General features: G+C 36.4%; 1 protein-coding gene across 1 annotated transcript in view; it reads right to left on the bottom strand.

Moving 5' to 3' along the window:
• The window catches only part of PCDH15 (protocadherin related 15), a 906,505-nt gene that overhangs the window by 474,816 nt on the left and 412,152 nt on the right, over positions 1-19,537 (bottom strand). The window contains 1 exon segment of the mRNA XM_035706656.2: positions 14,615-14,770. Within this exon segment, the coding sequence (XP_035562549.1) occupies positions 14,615-14,770 (156 nt within the window).

Below are 19,537 nucleotides of genomic sequence, written 5' to 3'. Positions count from 1 at the left end.
CTCAATTGTATATCAACTATTATACATGTAGTTGGACAAGATGGTCATCTTGATAGGCTTGCGATCATGTTACTTCCTATAATTCTTCATGAATTCATAGGCATTCTATAGAAAATGTATTATGTATATAGGATATAAAGATATCCTCTACATACAATCCAGATCTGATGTTATATCATCACTGTTCTATGATTTACATTTATAGCTATTAGTCATAAATAAGGAATTTTTACAGGGCATCTGTGTGGCTCAATTGGTTAAGCAAATGACTCTTGATTTCAGCTCAGGTCATGATCTCAGGGTCATGAGATCCACTGTCACATTGAGCTCTCTGCTAAATATGGAGTCTGCTCATCCTTCTTCCTCTTTTCCCCTGCTCGTGCTTTCTCTCTCTCTTTCTCTCAAGTGAATAAATAATATCTTTAAAATATAAATCTGGGATCCCTGGGTGGCGCAGTGGTTTGGCGCCTGCCTTTGGCCCAGGGCGCGATCCTGGAGACCCGGGATCGAATCCCACGTCGGGCTCCCGGCATGGAGTCTGCTTCTCCCTCTGCCTGTGTCTCTGCCTCTCTCTCTCTCTGTGACTATCATAAATAAATAAATAAATAAATAAATAAATAAATAAATAAATACCTTAAAACAAATGTTAAAATATAAATCTTTTACAGTGCCCCCTCATGATGCATTTAAAGGGAGTTTTCAAGGTTATTAGTCTTACCAAGCTTGAACAGAATGAAAAAAGAGAATCTCTGCTAAAGTTGAAAGATATCTCATAAGGAAAGTTCTCAATAAAATGAAGTTTAAAACTATATTTATTAGTTGCAATGTTACGTGGAATTTAGTCCTTTTTTATTATTATTCTACTATTTTCCCCATAGTTTAAGAAATATAAGTACTGCAACATAATTAGAATGGGTATAAGGTAATGCAAATATTAACCTAAGAAAGGTGGTAAAAATACAATTTAATAAAACATTTCAGTAGAAATAAATGTTTTGTAGTGAAAATACTCAGGTGTATTTTTCTTTGAGAATTAAATTTGGGGAAGGGTGACTGGATGTACATGGGATGCTGGATATAATTAGGAAGTTGGCCATCACCATTCCGACCGCTCCATGAGCACACAGAATGTCCCCAGATCTGTAGGCTTCATTTTGCAATCTCTGTATCCTTTAATCCTCAGTAACTATCCCAAGGACACTATTATTTCTTGCATCGAGGAAACCAAGCCTATTAGAATTACTCAGTTTTCTGGGATTATGCAGTAGGAAGCGGCCATCCTGAATCACCACCTAGCTTGTGGCTACTCAAAGAGCCACACTCGGTCATCCTTAACATCCTACAAGCACACCATTTTACTGACCTGGGAACCAAGTTGGTCATTCAGACCCAACAAGCAAGGGAAACTTTTTTTTCAAGTTAGTCATAATACTATTCATTTTATTGGCTGTACTTACTCCTTACCCTTTCTGGAAACCTTCTTTTAAGACATGAGGAAGGAATATAAATTTTCAAAATTGCGTGGCGTTTTCTGGACGTATCTGAGTTCATCATTCTTTTGCCTGGTGCATTTGTGCCGTGTGGTGATCAAACACTCCGCTTTGGAGTCAGGTTGCCTTGGTTTCTGGCTTAAAGCTGCCTCTCACTACCTGTTAGTTAATATATGGTTCTCTCGTTCTGCACTTTCAGCAGCACATACCTGATATGAGTCCACATGTAGGCACAGGGAAGTCTCATTTGAGACGCTTCACATGGAAAACATTTAGCATTCATAAATATACTTAATAAATGACAATTGTCATGAATTATCTGGTAGAATGATAGAATTAATCTACCATGATCACTGTAATCTATCCTTATCCTATCCGATATCAGGACAGATGATGCCACCAAATTGGCAAGATCTATGTAGAAAATCTTACTGTGAACAGATTTTGGATAAGAAAATAAATTTAAAATTGACCTGGTGTGAAGTTATTTCTTAATGAGTGTGCCTAATAATACAAAAAAGTAAAAAGAACTAAAATTATTGTAAATCCAAACATTATAGACATTTAAGCTGTTAACCAGGACATGATTTGCAATGCACTATAAGGTCAATAATTACGAAACAACTTGATTATTCCTTAAACCTAAGGTAATTTCAACTGCAAACCTTCGCTTTCCTAAATTGCAAGTGACATTTTAAATGTAGATTTATGAAACATCCTTCAAAGTTTCCTATTATTAATAACTTAGAGAACTTGATCAAACACAGATTTATTAAATTGACATGATGCTCTTGGGACCCTTGTCATAGAGCCTCATAAAGCTGTGCATGCGGGAAAATCTTGTAGAGGGAAGAAAAGGGACATTTGGTCAAAGGGGAATCATTGATATTACTTAATCAATATGACATTAGTTTTTCTGGGACATGACAAGTAGGGTAAATATTCTTAAGTTGTATATGAGGGCACCTGGGTGGCTCACTGGGTGAAGCATCTGCCTTCAGCTCAAGTCATGATCTCAGGGTCCTGCCATCAAGTCCCATATCAGGCTCCCTGCTCAGCAGGGAATCGGCTTCTTCCTCTGACCCTCCCCCTATTTGTGCTCTCTCACTCTCTCAAATAAATAAATAAAATCTTTAAAAAGTTTTCTCAAGTGGTATAATAGACATAACTGAATAAATACATACTTTCCCCGTAGAGTTCTGTAAAAAGAGCAATAATTCACAAAACTATGTGTTTTCACCCAAAAGCTAGGTAAAAAAAATATATATATAACTCTCATAGTTCATATTTACCAAAAAAAAAACCCCTGAGTTTCTATTGTTGTCATCACTAGTGTGTAACTTACATAATTTATCACAATAATCCGGAAAGCTCTTTTTTTGTTTCTTTAAAAACCTTACCCCAAGTGATCGAGTCCCACATAGGCCTTCCTGTGGGAGCCTGCTTCTCCCTCTGCTTCTGCCTCATTCTGTGTATCTCATGAATAAATAAATAAAATCTTTAAATAGATAGATAGATGATAGATAGATAGATAGATAGATAGATAGATAGATAGATGATAGAATTGAAACTCCATTTTGGTAGGTGCTATGAACAAGTCATCCGTATTAAAATTCATTTTGTTTGTTGTTTATTTAAAAAAAAAAACTTAAAAAAATATCGACCTTGTCCCCAGGAAACTTGTTTTTTATTTTATTTTATTTTTTATTTTTTTATTTTTTTTTATTTTATTTTTTCCCCCCAGGAAACTTGTTAAGCTCACTTTTAGCTGCAATAATTTATATGTAAATATTGTTGGTTTCTACATATGCAGTAATGCCACTTGTAAATAATGAGAGCTTTATATGTCATTATCTAAACAATATGAGAAATTTCTAGTTTGTGTCTGTTGTTTTCATTAATTTTAAGCTCAATTGCATGGTGATTAGAAAGCCTAGTCTATAATTTCAGTCATTTGCAATATGTCGACACTTCCTCTACAGCATTTGGTAAATTCTCGTTAAGTATTCTGTGTGCTTGAAAGGTGGAGCTTTCCTGCAACACTGCTCCTTCTCTAAGAACCTACCAGGTTGAGTTTGCTGACTTCACTCTCCAAAGCTTCTCACTGTTATTTTTCCCTCCCTCTCTTGTCAGTGAATGCGAGCGGTTTTACATTGCTTACTGCTGCCCTAACAAATTGTCATGAATGCAGAGTCTTAAAATACTTTCAGATAATTTGTTTTGTATACTTTAGTTATCTCTCAGAACAGTCAGAAGTCAGAGAGGCTCACCAAACAAAAACAAAAACAAAAACAAAAAACAAACAAACATTAAAAAACAAACAAACAAACAAACAAACAAACAATTTTCTCCAGGGCTGGATCCCTTTCTGGAGATGCTGGGAATGAATTCACTTCCAAGTTCATTCAGGTAATGGGCTGGACATCATTATTTTTAACCCCCCCACCCCCACCACTGTAGGGACCTGATTCCCTGCTAGTAAATGGCTTCCTTCTTTGCTCTTGGAATGTGTTCCCTGGCTCGTGCCTCCATTCACCCTCAAAGCCTGCACAGAAGGGCTGGGTCTTTGTCACCCTCAATGCTCTTTAATCTCCTCTTCTGCTTCATATTGCCTGCTTTCTCTTCCCTGGACTCTCAGACTCTAGCCAGAGAAAGTTCTATTCTTTTAAGGGCTCAGGTGATTCAGTTGGATCCACCAGGATAATCCTGGGTAATCTACCTCTATTTTTTTTTTTAAGATTTTATTTATTTATTTGAGAGAGAAAGAGCACAAGTAGGGGGGGAGCGGGAGAGGGAGAAGCAGACTCCCCAATGCAGGACTCGATCCCAGGACACCAAGATCATGACCTGAGCCAAGGGCATACACTTCACTGACTGAACCACCCCGGTACTCCCGGAATAATCTCTCAATTACCTTCTGTAACGAATCATACCTGCAAAGTTCTTTTGCAGGGATTAGCAAATGGGCAACTTGGGAGGCTATTAATTCTGGCCCCTTCAGGTTTTAAAACATCCCTCTATGATAATGGATTTTTCTCTTTCTCCTTTAATTTTTTCAATACTTAATATTTCTGAGGCCACGTTATTAAGTGTCGTTGAATTCATAATTGCTCTAACTTTCTGGCAAATTGAATCTTTATCACAAGGAAACGTTCCTTTTGTTCTCCACCAATGTCTTTTACCATAATGTCCTTTTTGTCTGATAATAGTACAGCTACCACAGCTTTTGCATAACTGACTACATGTTCTACTTCCATCTCTTAATATTTAAGATTTCTGAGTCCTTATGTTTAACTGAGTTGCATGTCAATTGCCTACAAATGGCTTTATTTTTTCTAATTTAGTCTGAAAAACTCTTGTCTTTCATTTTGATCATTTTCTCCTTTACTTTTGATGTTATTTTTTGGACAGGATGGTTTAAATCTACTCTTTACCAAGTGTTTATATTTTATTCTGCTTCTTCTGTGTTCCTGTTTGTCACTTTGCCTTACTTTGATGAATTAATGTATATATTATTCATTATTCTATTCACTTTGTAGGCAATGAAGACCTTAAAATGCATTTTTTAGACATTTCCGGGCTTATAACTTCAGTGTTCTTCAGTGATCTTATTATATAATTATAATTATATTATTATATATAATATATATATATATCACAAAGAAAATATTATTTATCAGTTAATATTTACTTAGATTTAGTCATATATATTCACATTTTCCTTTTTCTTAATTTTTCCTTATTAGCTCTTAGATGCCTTCAAATAGATTCATTCACTCACTTAGTTTCATTGTGTTTATTTATGTGTTCATTTGCTTGTTTGTTCGTATTTGCTGAATTCTTATAGGTATATCTTCAAGAGAGCCATTGGGCCTAATTATCTAGTCTACCTCAATCAGAAGAGAGACTTTGCTCTTTTGTATGACTGGATATAATGAAGATTGTGTGAATCCAAACCTCCCCAGATAACCATGCAGGACTATCTCTGTGCAGTAAACCTTTCCCCATAACCACACGGTATTAGCCCTGCACCCAGGGCAACAACAGTCACAGCTCAATCATGTGGAAACTTGCTGAAGTAGGTTAAACAGGAGGAAAAAGAGAGGAAATGTAAAATCTTTGTATTTTTATGTGTTTTTACAGTCTAGCACTGCAAATGTGTCTCCTCCTCCATATAATTCTCTTAATAACATTTTCTTTAGCTTACTTTATTGTAAGAATACTGTAATAATACATATTACATACAAAATATATGTTGACTATGTTATCAGTAAGGCTTCCAGTCAACAATAGGATGTTAGTAGTTAATTTCTTTTTAAGATATATTTCTTTATGAGAGAGAGAGAGAGAGAGAGAGAGAGAGGAGTGACAAGCAAAGGGAGAAAGAGAATCTCCATGCCCAGCACAGAGCCCAATGTGGAGCTCGATCCTATGACCCTGAGATCACTACCTGCCCTGAGATCAAGAGTCAGACATTTACCTGACTGAGCCCCCCAGGTGCTCCTAGTATGTGAAACTGTCTTATTAACAAACTCAAGTATCCTGTGTCCTGAAACTCACTACTGCTCCATGTCTGTTTCCCTTGAAGTCAACACCTTAAAAAGCAGTTCATAGTCACTATCCCTCTATCCTTACTTCCAATGTGCCTCTTAATTTAACACAGTCTGATTTATACTTTTGCTAATTTACTGAACTAGGGCTTGAATTTTTAAATTCAATGCACTCTCCTTTTAGGACAACACTGCCTTATTTTCTTGCTACTCCTCTGCTCTGTTTTCTGTTGAATTGCTTTTCTTTTGCTCATCTCCTTACTTTTCAAACTACCTTGGGCTCTACCCTCAGGAATCTATGGATCCCTGTGAAAATCTAATACATGCTGCAACTTCTCTTCCTGAAAATTGCATATGCACGGGTATAGCTACAATTTGACAGATGATTTGTTTTTCCATAACTCCCTACCTACATCACGTCCTATAAGGTCAAAGGAAACTAATCGCCTCACTTGGGCAGTCTTTGTTTCAGCTTACTTATTTTTGATTCACAAGCCTTTTCTTTTTAAGATTTATTTATTATTTGAGAGAGAGAGAGAGAGAGTATGAGAGTGAGTTGGGGCAGGAGCAGAGGGAGAAAGAGATGGAGAGACGTTTCAAGCAAATTCCCCACTGAGCATGGAGCCCAATAGGGAGCTCAATCTCAAGACACTGAGATCAGGACCTGAGGTGAAATCAAGAGCAGGATGCCCAACCTCCTGACCCACCCAGGTGCCCCAATTCACAAATCTTTATGTTTTTCATGGACCTTTCAAGATCCAAAGACATTCCATGCTAGGTTGCTACACATGAATTTATCTCACAGATACTAGAATTCACCAAATCCTCCCCAACTGAAACCTTCTTTCTCTAAGTACTCGTGTCTAATACATTTTCTGAGTAGCATCAGTTCTGGCTATATTCTCAGCCAGAATTTCAGAATCAAACCTATACAACATGTGTGGTATCTATATCTCTTTTCTTCTACCCTTTACAGTCAATCAGCCCTCCTTTCCCAAGAACCTGTCTACCTAGATGCTCTTCCTGCCTACCATGTTGGTCCATGCCAGTTCAAGATATTTTGCCTTGTGTCTCCCTGGCTCACTTCTTCCAAGCTTTCTCCATTAAGCTATAGGACAATGCATATAGGTACAGCTGATGTGCTGGTATCAGCTTAAGCCTCTCCCTGGTTCCTTAGTGCCTAGAGCTCCTCTTTGTGACTGGTGGTGCCTTTCAGAATCTGGCCCCTAACTGCCCTTCATTGTCACCTTTATCACCTTCTCTCATTCTGTCCTTCCTCATTTTAAGCTTTTCTACAGAACTCCTTAGAGTGAAGTGCGTGGTGGTTCAGGAAAATAAGGTCTACTGAATTAAACAAAATGTAAGTAATAATTGGAACTGTTTACCAAATAAATTCAAAACACCATCAGGAGACAAGAGTATTGGTAAAAGACATAAACTATATCTCTAAGGTCACAATATAAATATTGTGATAACACAGCAGCATCAGATTTTATTTAACATACTTTTTTTTTTCAATAAAGGCCATGTTGTGAATATTTCCAGCTTTGTGGGTTATACTGGTTCAGTTGCAGCTGTCACCAGCTGGACCCCAAGACCTCACCTTGGCTGCCCACCTGCTTGTACTCACCAACCTTTGTCCCACATTTTTCCCTGAGTTCTTCTCTCCAGCTTCTCTCTTAATTCAGACCAATGGAAACTGGAAACCACCCTCAAGTGAGCAACTGCCCTGACAAGACCTGCAGCTGACCCCGGCCACCCAGACCAGTTTGAGCAAAACCCCACTCATGCCTGTGCAGATGGACCATGGCATGACCTCAAGAATAACTGATGACCTCAGAATTATTAGAATGATTACCTCATTCTAATCCTAAAATCTCCACCCAAGGAGGAGCACAAATGTCATTAACTAACATACAAAGCACATGTAGGCACGTTTCCTTAACACGTATGCCCAACCTCACGCCTACCTCTACATGTGGTGAGCAGGCTCCTCTGTCTAAATATTCTCCTAACCCTAAAATAAAGAAACTTGAGGAGTCACAGCTTTGGAAGTTTTCGCCTGATCTCCTTACTTACTGCACTGAGGTGTACGTTGTGTGACCCCTCACCTGGTGCAGTTTCTGACTCACCACGGAGCCAGGTCACACTGGTTCTGTTATACGACTGCTCAGCTCTGCTCCTGACACATCAAAAATACATGATGAATGGCCATGGTTGTATTGTAATAAAATTTTACTTATGGACACTGAAATTGCATGGGCCATATGAAAACTGGCAGTGGTAGGCCAAATTTTACCTGTGAGTTATAGTTTACCTAAAAAAAAGAATCTCAAAGGGTTGTCCTGATATCATTCAACACTGATTAGATACAAACAAAAAAAGCAGGGGTGCCTGGGTGGCTCAGTCCATGAAGCATCTGCCTTCAGCTCAGGTCATGACCTCAGGATCCTGGGATCGAGCCCCACATTGGACTCCCTGCTCAGCGGGGAGTCTGCTTCTCCCTCTCCCTCTATGCTCCCCTCTCTCAAATAAACAAATAAAATCTAAAAAAATAAAATAATAAAATCTAAAAAACAAAAACACCAAAAAAGCAGATCTTTGAACCTAAAAGTCTTCACTTCAACAAAATATCTTATGTTAAGACACCATTCTTAGGAATTTGTACATTCTATAGGCAAAGCATAACCTTGTTATGAACATTTCAGAAATCATGAATTTTTAAAATTCACCCATAGTTTAGAGCTCTAACTCAACGACTTTTGTCCTCACAGTAGGCAATGTTATCACACATACAACCTTTATATTTTAAAAGTAAAATCTGAGCAGAGATGTCAGTATGAAATCTATTAGAAGCAAGAGCCTTAACCCTAAAGTATTTAGTGGAATAGAAAAACATAAAACAAATATTTGTTGTATTTGTTTAAGGAGATTATTTAAGAAACCACAAAAGGCGAGGTAATAAAAATGCTTTAAGGAATGGATATAGGATTAAATCATTACAATAAATATAGCAAGAAAATAACAAAGTAAGCCAATACACTTTGTTCATAATTTTCAGAAACTGCATATATTTCTGTTATTGATATTTGAGACTAGTAACTGATCTAACCAAGTAATGAAATAAAACTGTAAAATAGTAAAGCATAATTAACCCAAACAACAGAGACTGAAATACAAAGAAAGGCATATTTTTTTAGAAAGGGCAACATCTGAACTAAGTCCTTCTCCTTCAGAAACTGTAAGATTACAATTAGTCTCAATTTGGGTAAAAGGATAGAAAATGTCACTGTATTCAAGCTCCCTGCCTAATACAATGAAATCATGCACACCTTTTAATCTATCACAAACTACAAAACATTTTGCCTTCAGCATATTTTCAAAGCAAAGTAAAAGAAAATCTAAGCTATCTAAGGAAAAAGCAGAAAAATGAATATTACAAGGTTAAAATGCCTCAAAGTTTAAATTCCTTCTTTCCCTCTCTCCCTCCCTTTGTTCCCTCCTTCCTTCCAAGAGACCATAAACCACCTCCCTATCGAGAGATTGCAAAGGAGCATTTTTCCAGAAACTGCCAACAAATTATCTTTAATAAAACACATCATGTCACAGCAGCAAAGTGCATTTAAGATGATATTTAAGGTGATAAAAATAACAAATTAGTATTGACTAAACAAAGCACACCAACTGTGAAGAGATCATTAGAGACCGGGACAAATATAACCTCTATATAATTTTAAGATTATTTCCTCTCAGGCTTACATGTCTGCCTTGACTTGCCTTTGTTTGCTTTTTATGTCAAAAGTAATTTTGGGGGACGAGTCGCATGTGTTATTAAAGACATCATGGCCAGAATATATTTATCTTAAAAGATTGCTTAAGAATGATCAGCTACAATTAGGATCTGCAAGCTGGTCTTCAACTAGACTAATTACTTAATGATACAATTGCGCACAATTAATTGAGAATCTCCAATTACCCAGAGAGAAATACTTGGCAATGTCTGATGTCCTGCTCACAAACAAGGAATTATAAACTTGCTGTAATTCTTGCCCGGTGGTTAGGTACAGGCATTCACAGTTTGGTAAATTCTTGACACACAAGTAAAAGAACATGTTTACAAAGAACAAAAAAAGACTGGCATTTAATGCATCTTTAAAGGAATTAAAATAGGCTCATAAATTATAACATTTCATTTAGCAGTCCCCACTTTGATAGTAATACAAAATATTTGAATAGCATATCCTCTTTTTACTAATTTTCTCCATTTGCAGATATTGCTCACTCCACTTTTCTTAAAAATGTCATAAAATGTTTTACCGGCATAAGCTTATAACAAATAAAATAAGGGGACACCCGAGTGGCTCATCTCCCTTGGCTCAGGGCACAATCCTGAGGTCCTGGGATCGAGTCCCCGCAGGGAGCCTGTTTCTTCCTCTGCCTATGTCACTGCCTCTCTCTCTGTGTCTTTCATAAATCAATCATAAATAAAACCTAAAAATAAAAAAAAATTAAAACAACAACAATCCACTATAACATAGGATCTAAGCAAAAAGGAAGACGGGAACAGAAGGACAGATCTGTAACTTGGGACAGGTGGGATTTTTCCTTCCGTGAATGGTATCCATTCAACGGAGGAAGCTCCTTGCTGAGCATGAAAACTGAGGCATAGGAAAGATCTACTTCCAAACACTAATCTAACCTACACAAAGCTAAACCGTGGGACATTTTCTTAACCTCAGGATTCCTAATCTGGGATGTTTGGTAGCCTTCCACACTGAGTCTTTGTAACAGAAATAGCGTGGCTTACAGCCCTAAAACACCTCCCATGTGGCCCTTTATGGAAGATCTGCTAACCTTTTGTCTAGAACACAGTACATAATTCCAGTGACGTATTTGCTGCTGGTGCAAACCTGTGATGGTCAGGCTATGATTCTTCCTTTTCCCAGGTCAACTATTTTTTTTTTTTTTTAGGTCAACTATTTTTATAAACTTCAGTTGTGTGTGTGTGTGTGTGTGTGTGTATACACTCAAACTCAAAAATGGGGTATACAACATATAAAATATATCTGATTTTTAAACTTCACATGATGCTTAGAAAAAGAATTGCATATAAAAAATATAAAATATACTGATTGTGATGATGATATTATGATATAATAGCAGAAGTATATCCCTTATATTTATTTTTAAAGTCAGCTACATGAAAGTGGTGATAATTTAGCAAAAGTTGTTTATTAAAAAAAAAGTTGTCTATTAATAAGTGGTCAAGAAATTATTGAACCTGGGACTTGAGTTTTATGTCCAACCCTGTGACCAGTTCGCTGCGTAACACAGCCAATCTTTGGTATCCTCCAGGTCTCCGTTATCTCCTGGTGAATAAAGACAGTGAGTCATCAGAACTTTAATTTTGGAAACCTCTTTCATAAATCTGTGGTAATGACTTTATACCTGTCTTTTGGATTTTAATGAGGTGTAAAATATTTTGACATCAACAATCTATTAAACTGTGAACTATTTTTAAAAATGTCTGAGAAGCTTTTAGATCCTTCTAGTCTTAACTGCGTTAACTGTATGTCTTGTACCGAAAGGAGAAACCTCATGAAAACTATCTCACAATCTTGCATGGAGTAAAATCTATTTAATGTAATTTAACTTAATTTTACAGAGAGCCAGGCAGCATTGTAGTCACAGGAGACAGAGATCCATATATATTTATATATTTTATATATGAAAGACTTATATGCTATATATATATATATATATATGAGTGAATATATACACACATTTAAACACATATGTACACATATATGTACACATCATTGCCATGCACATGTGTATATATAATATATATTATATATAAGCCATATATTATATATATATTCATATATTATATATATATGCTTAGTTACACTAAGAGTTATCGAAGATCTACTCAAATAAATGAAGGATAAGAAAAATAGCTACATTTCATTTTTTTCTTGTGATTATATTTTTTGGTTTAAAGAAACTTCAACTCCTTCCAAGAAAATAAATATAAAGGAGTTTGAGCAAAATTAAATGGGAGGGTGGGATACGACGACCATGGGTTAGACATGTTCTCAGAATCAAGCCACAGAAGGTACCGCCATAGTGTCCTAGTGGTAGGACTACCTCAGTTGACTCTAGGGACATGTATGAGAGAGAAGCGAACATGGATGGCTTTGCAAAGAGACCTGGGCTTCTCCAAATAACGTGTAAGAGAAGAGAGTTCAACTCTTCTATGAATTTGTGTCACTCTCACTGCTGCTTATCCAGATGTTGTAGACGTGTAGAGTCTGGATGGACCGACGTCAGTGAATGTGAGCAGTCATGGGTGACTATGGAGATAGGTCTTTTGTTCAACTTTAACAGATGAATAAAAATTGGAGCCTTGCAAGGTCCAGAGGACCCAGTTAGACGTACAATGCATGGTGTGAGCAAAGCCCTAGAAATGGAAATGTTTCCGAGACGTGCAGAAATTAACCTGGATAGTGATGCATGAAGAGAGAGGACCTCCATGCCAAGAACACTGAGGAAAGGTCAGATTATGGAAGGCCTTGAAAGTCAGCCAGTGGAGACAAGATGACCTTTTTCCAGAAAATAATGAGAAATTTTACACAATTTCTGAATAGGGGAATGATAAGTTTAAAATAGTACTTGAAAAGGTTATTTTTCAGCAAGGTGCCAAAGCGGAGGGGGGGACAGGCGCCAAAGTAGTCAGATCACACAGAGCACTCTGAAATCCAAACCGAACATTGTAAATTAATTCACAAAAAATGAATTAAAGGTGTGGCTCCAGGAATTGTTACATGTGGTGCAAGAGTGGGCTATCGGGGATCTGATATCAGCTTATTCACAGAGGAGGTTAGCACTCAGACCAACGAAGCAAAATCTCACTCAAAGAGTATACTTGAGATGCGAAAATAATTAATCATGTGACATGGTTAATTACATTAAGTAGCATCTGTCTGTTTTAGCAGGAACCTGTTAAATAAAAGCAGCTCAGAAGAATTAACACTGACGGGTAAACCTGTCCCAATAACCTTAACAGAAGAGTTCATGGCTTTTTCTTTCTTTCTTTTTTTTTTTTTTTTGTAATTCAATCTACAAAGGCTCATGTTATAAGAAACATCATTTATTTTTTACTAATAGAATATTGAGATGAATAAGATACTTTTTTAAAGAAGAAGATACATTTTAAATAACATGAAAAAAGCTAGTGTGTAGAGGTTAAAGGCTCCATGCTGTTTCTTTTTTTTTTTTTTTAATTTTTATTTATTTATGATAGTTACAGAGAGAAAGAGAGGCAGAGACACAGGCAGAGGGAGAAGCAGGCTCCATGCACCGGGAGCCCGTTGTGGGATTCGATCCTGGGTCTCCAGGATCGCGCCCTGGGCCAAAGGCAGGCGCCAAACCGCTGCGCCACCCAGGGATCCCGTCCATGCTGTTTCTAATGCCCCAAGTACACATTTCCTCCTATAAAACAAGTACATCCTTTTTCAGGTTAAAACAACGTCTTGGGGGTGTGTGTGTGTGTTAAAAATAACCTGTGAATATATATGGACTATTAAAAACTTGGTTCATTTGTCATGTGTCTAAAGCATGTATAATAGGTGATACCAGAGATACATTGGAAATATTTTCTTAGTGGAATAACAAAAAATTAGCTGAGTAGCTTTTTTTTTTTTATTAATAACATAAACAGGGTTTTCTGGCCCATGGATTTTTGTCTCAAAGGAAAAATAAAAGAAAGCAAAACAACAAAAAAACACGTTCTAATGAATCTGTGATACTTGCATTTAAAAAAAAATTAATCAGTATAAGAATTGAGTTGTGATTTTTATTTAAATATTTGCATTTGCTAGAACTTGTTTTTAAAATCAAGGAAATAACTTGGGGCTCCTGGGTGGCTCAGCTGGCAAAGCATCAGCCTTCAGTTCAGGTCATGCTCTCAGGGTCCTGGTATCCAGTCCCTTCTCCATGGGGAGCCTGCTTCTCCCTCTCCCTCTGCCACCCCCCACCACTTGTGCTCTCTCTCTTACTCTCAAATACATAAATAAAATGTTCAAAAAAATAAATAAAAATAAAATTAAGGAAATCTTTTAAATTGAAAGAATATCAAATAGATTCTCCCTTCCGGTATTTCACTGCTGCCACCCCCTCAGAGATATGGGAAACAATCAGCAAGTTACAATGCAAATAAATAGCTCCTGTTGAACCTCAGTAAGCATATGTATGGATTCAAGCATGAAATTATCCGAGATGATGGAAAATACCACTATGTTGGTCATTTAATAATTATTTATAATTTATAATTAAGCAAAGCAGATGTTGCCAATAGCAAAATAAATTCTTGAAATCTTACCAGAAGTAACCAAAATCCTATTTCTCCTAAAGCATCATGTCTTAACATGATTTTTGTGTGTGTGTGCGTGTGTGATATTTTTCAATAGCCAAGCCAATTATTGTGGAGCATCACCTGAAAGCGTGTGTAGCATGCAGGGAGTCAGATACATCAATAAAGAGGGTAGAAGGCAAGAGGCGCTGGAAACTGACCTCGTTCACGGTGGCGTAGTAACTGTCATGTTTGAACGTGGGCGAGTTGTCATTCCTGTCCCTCACCACAATTCGAACTTCATGGTAGATCACAGTGCCCACCTTCTTGTTGATGCACTGGACTTGCACCACGATGGAGTGTATGTTCATCGGGGGCTGTAGAACAGAAGCACATCTTTTTTTTTAAGAAAAGCATTGAAATGGAAGCTTCTCAATTACAGTCACAGCACAATTGTTTCATAAAATATTATTTTAAAGTAAGAATAATCTGGATCTGGGTGGCCCCGTGGGTGAGCATCTGCCTTGGGCTCAGGTCATGACCCTGGGATCCTGGGATCGAGTCCCACATGGGACCCCCCACAGGGAACCCACTTCTTCTCCCTCTGTCTGTGTCTCTGCCTCTCCCTCTCTGTGTCTCTCATGAATAAATAAATAAAATCTTTTAAAATTTTTAAAAATACTTAAAAATAGAACAAGAATAATCTGTAAAGATTGATACCTTTTCCCTATTTTAAAAACAAGAGAAGGCAATTGTGATTATTTTACTGTTCAGTTCTGTGTCTCAAAATATAGATGTCTGGAGTATGTCCACCATCAGAGGGCAGCTGATGAGAATAATCACAAAACCAGTGCAGAGATCTAAGGATTGAACAAATTCTGTCCCTCCAAAAGTTAAAAAAGCAATGATATGAACTTGCATTCTGTAAAAACAATGTATTAATGATAAAATCCTTGGGGATGAGGTGTTGCATCACATTTGTGCTCATTTACACTTTTGTTAAAATAGATGTTTATATCGGATACAAATTAAAATACAATCCAAAAATAAAATAAAATAATAGAATAAAATAAAATAAAATAAAAAATAAAATAAAATAAAATAAAATAGAATAAAATCCAAAGGAGAGAATCCATTCACAATCCAAACAACCTTATTCATTTTATACATGTAAATGCTGATTTTGCTAATCTTTTTCTCTCCAAATATACAACTATTACACACACACACACACACACACACACACACAGTGAATCATCCCATATTTGTAAATACAGAGTTATGACAGCTTTTTGGTGTATACTATGATGCTCTATTATGTGATTTAACAGACTCCATTATGAGTCTATGGCATAATTCGTTTTAGTAGAAACTTATGGTGAAATGTTGTATGCTGTCCACTTTTGTCACTAGAAACCATATTTCAATAAATATTCTGCACATAAATTTGTGCCCGCTGGCCCCCTTTTCAATGACAAATTCTTGAAAGCGAAGGGTGTCATCCAAAGGGCACTTATTAACTCAGGTTGCATGGCCAAGAGCTTTCAGAACTGGGATGCAAACTTACATCTCTTTGACCTTTGAGTCAAAGTGTTTAACACTATAAAGTACTCCTTTGTAATTTTAAAGTCTTTTTCGACCTTACACAATTTTCCCTCTAAATACATCATTTTATCAGAACGACCGTGTTCTGACCACCCATCTGAAGGACGAGGCCTCCAGTCTGCTCTCTCCTTCCAACTTCTCCCCTCACTGTTTATTTTTCTTTATTATATTTCTCACCTGCCCCTTTGCATTTTACACAGTTGACAGATTTATTTCAGTCTGCATCCCTTCCCTGGGCTGGAAGGTCCAGGAGGCCTGGCGTGTTGTTTGGTCATGACCAAAGCTCTCTGCCCAGTAACTATATGGTGCCTGGAGTACATCTATGCACCCCCCATGTCTCACATTATGTGTCTTCCGGCCCATTACGGTGACCTGCTAACCATCTACTTTGTGCACAATCTTTCAATGCACAGTTGGCTCCTCTCTAAAAACTGGGAGAAGAAAAAACACCGATTTGATCACTGTAAGCATCACACGAGGTTGCCCTGTGCCAGGCACATCTAGCAGATGTGACTTTTTTTTTATTTAAAAAAAGTTAAATTCCCAAGAAAGCAAATTACATGGAGTTTTTAAAATACAAACTGACACTTTTGGATTATGAAATAATTATTAGATATTTTATTGAAACCGGTTTAAAGATATAGCAGTGATCCCTGGAAGCTAGGATGAGATCATTAAAATGTCACATGACACATCTCTAAATGAGGAGAATGCTACAGAGACTGTATCTACACTGAAAGAAATTTGTTTAATCTCAAGATATTTTTTTTTACAGCCAGTAAAGGAAAAGGCATTTTAATTTACTTCTACCTGACTGAATAAATGTACCTAGAGAGAATAAATTTAAGAATCATTAACATCCAGGAAGGTACCTGGTTAGGGCTGTATAGCTCTGTGTTCTAATATATACCCCATTTCTTTTTTAATTATTGACATAAATGAAGGCATTAAAGTCCTGTGTATAAAATCTGTGGAGTCACAATGCTCAGAACAATATGTCATATATTTAATGACAAAAGGCAACATTCAAAATCATTTTAATAAGTCAGGCAAACAGCTTATACAATGATACGATTTTACAATGACAAATTTAGATCACCTTATTGGCAGCAGGCAAAAAAAAAAAATAATTGCCCAAGTATAATCTATGGCTATAAACATTAATGTGAAAATATAATTGTGAAATTTTGATAAACGAAAGGGGTCTACACTCCCATATAAATGTAAGTGGAGTGCCAGAGCAGTAATACAAACTTCATATTCATTAATTGTATCAGATGCTATAGTCAGCACCATTTTATGGGTAGATAGGATGTGAAGTCTGAACATCTCGAGGATGTGTGATAGAAATTGAGGATATTTAAGCTAAAAAATGCAGGATGACATCTTGCTCCAGACATCTGAATGGTTGTTTTGAAAAGATCTATTAGCTTATTCACTACAATCTCAGAGAACAGAATAACAACAATGAATGAAAAATATCACAAAGCATTTTTTTCTTCAATATAAGTAGAGGCCTTTGTATTAATCCAGAGCAGCACAGATAAAATGACCATCATATAAAACAAGCCCATCACCAAAAACCTACAACCCTGAGGCAAGGAGATCAGTTAAAAAGATTGGGTCTCTCCATTTTTACTATCAGTCTTAAGGTGTTTTCTTGAATAGGTTTTTAAGGAAAGTCCTACATATTTCAATTTTAAAGTAAAAAATAAATAAATAAATAAATAAATAAATAAATAAATAATCCACAAAACAAAAACATACCACGAAGTCAAAAAACAAAACAGAAATGCTTGTACTGTTAGCCCTTGGCACCCCTTAGAAGACAGGTGAATTGAGTTCTTCTAAAGCTATCTATCTTCTAAATATTACAAGAGACCTATAAAACCATTTCTTCTCAACTTCTAATGCTATCTTGAGTGGTTGTGCGGTCGCACTGGGACGGAGAGGTCACAATCTTTGTAAGTAGGGAATCAAATGCTCTGTGCACTGAGCCTCTGCTTAGTCCTGTGACATGCCCATAAATTAGAAATAACCAGGTCACTGGGAACTCTTGCCACTCTCAACTTCAGCTCCCCATGCAACTGTGAGTAGCATGGATAGGCCTTAGCTTGCAATAAATTCCAACTGTAATGGATTGGGTTGAAGGCCAGAATTCCCTGTGGCTCATATATAACACACGTTGTAATCTCGGCTTGGAATAGATTCTATTCTGCTGTATAAGAAGGTCATAAATATATCAAGTGGAGTTCTACAAGTCAGTAAGAATTTAGGGACTACAAAATGCTTAGGAATCTGTTAGGGAAATTTGGGGTTATCTTTCATAATTGGTGGCAAAAATAAGGCCTGCCAATTTTATTTTCCCTAATCCTCTTAAATTGATTCATACATAAAGAAGAAGAAGAAAAAAAAAAAAAAAACCTAAACAAAACTGTGTGTAAATTATTTTGGGCTAATTACTTAAAACAACTACCATTCATATATATCTAGACATGCCAACTATTCTCCCAATTCGAAAATGAATGTGTAACATAATATGTGAATGCATATTTGTATGTTAGTGTTATGCATATCAAGGTTGCGGGAATGATACATACCAACAGTTGATGGAGGTTATCTCTGAATATCTGAGAGTATGAATATCTGAGACTAGAAAGTTAAGGAAAGAAAGATTTCCAACAAATATGTATGAATTTCATAATTTGAATGAAGACAAAAATTAAAAATTTTATTATGAGGCTTTTCAGATAATCACTTAGGATTTAACATGCAACATAAAGTTTTTATAAGAAATTTACTGATGTGAGGAGGGTTAGCAGAGTTGATGATGACATTCATCCTCAATCCCAGCAGAAGTGAGTTTTCTCTAGATACCATGTTATCTGGAGGGCTTACTGACTTAAAGAGAAAACAAACTTTTAGCAAACCTGTATAAGACTTGATTTTATTTTTCCTAAGGCAAAGGCCAACTTTATTCAATCCTCACAGGACTGAAAGGATTTTGTCATGATTTCTCTTCCTGTGTACTTACTAACTTTACAAAATCAAAAATCTTCATGATTTCACAGATCAACTGGGAGACTGGGAAGGAAGTAAGGCACAGCATGCTGTAGAAATTAGTTCTAAATAATGAAATAAACCTAAAGGACATGGCTGGCCAGAGTTAGAAGTGTCTCTCACAAATTAAAGTTTTATAATAAGTGGTATATTGATATAAGTTGCCTAAAGAGGAAAGTACCTACTTGAAAATCTAATTAGGATAATGTAATATTTAGATAAATTTTCATAATCAACTATTAAGGATATTCAGTTTATTTCATCGCATTCTAAGTTCAAAATTCACTGTGGTTTGGGATTAATATGGTGCAGTCCTAGTGCAGTAACCAAATCCTATAAAACTGATATGACATGAACATAAGTAACTATAAAGCAAGTCAAAGAGTTTTGAAGGCTTAAGAGTTAAGAGCAAGGAGTTACATACCAGTGTCCCATTAAGAAATATTTTACGTAGACAGTGGCATTTAAGGCAGGTCTTG

The sequence above is a fragment of the Canis lupus genome, chromosome 26, assembly GCF_003254725.2.
Source record: "Canis lupus dingo isolate Sandy chromosome 26, ASM325472v2, whole genome shotgun sequence".
In the NCBI taxonomy this organism is placed as follows: Eukaryota; Metazoa; Chordata; class Mammalia; order Carnivora; family Canidae; genus Canis; species Canis lupus.
The sequence above is the reverse complement of the archived record's forward strand: the minus strand, read 5'-3'. Positions and strand labels throughout refer to the sequence as shown.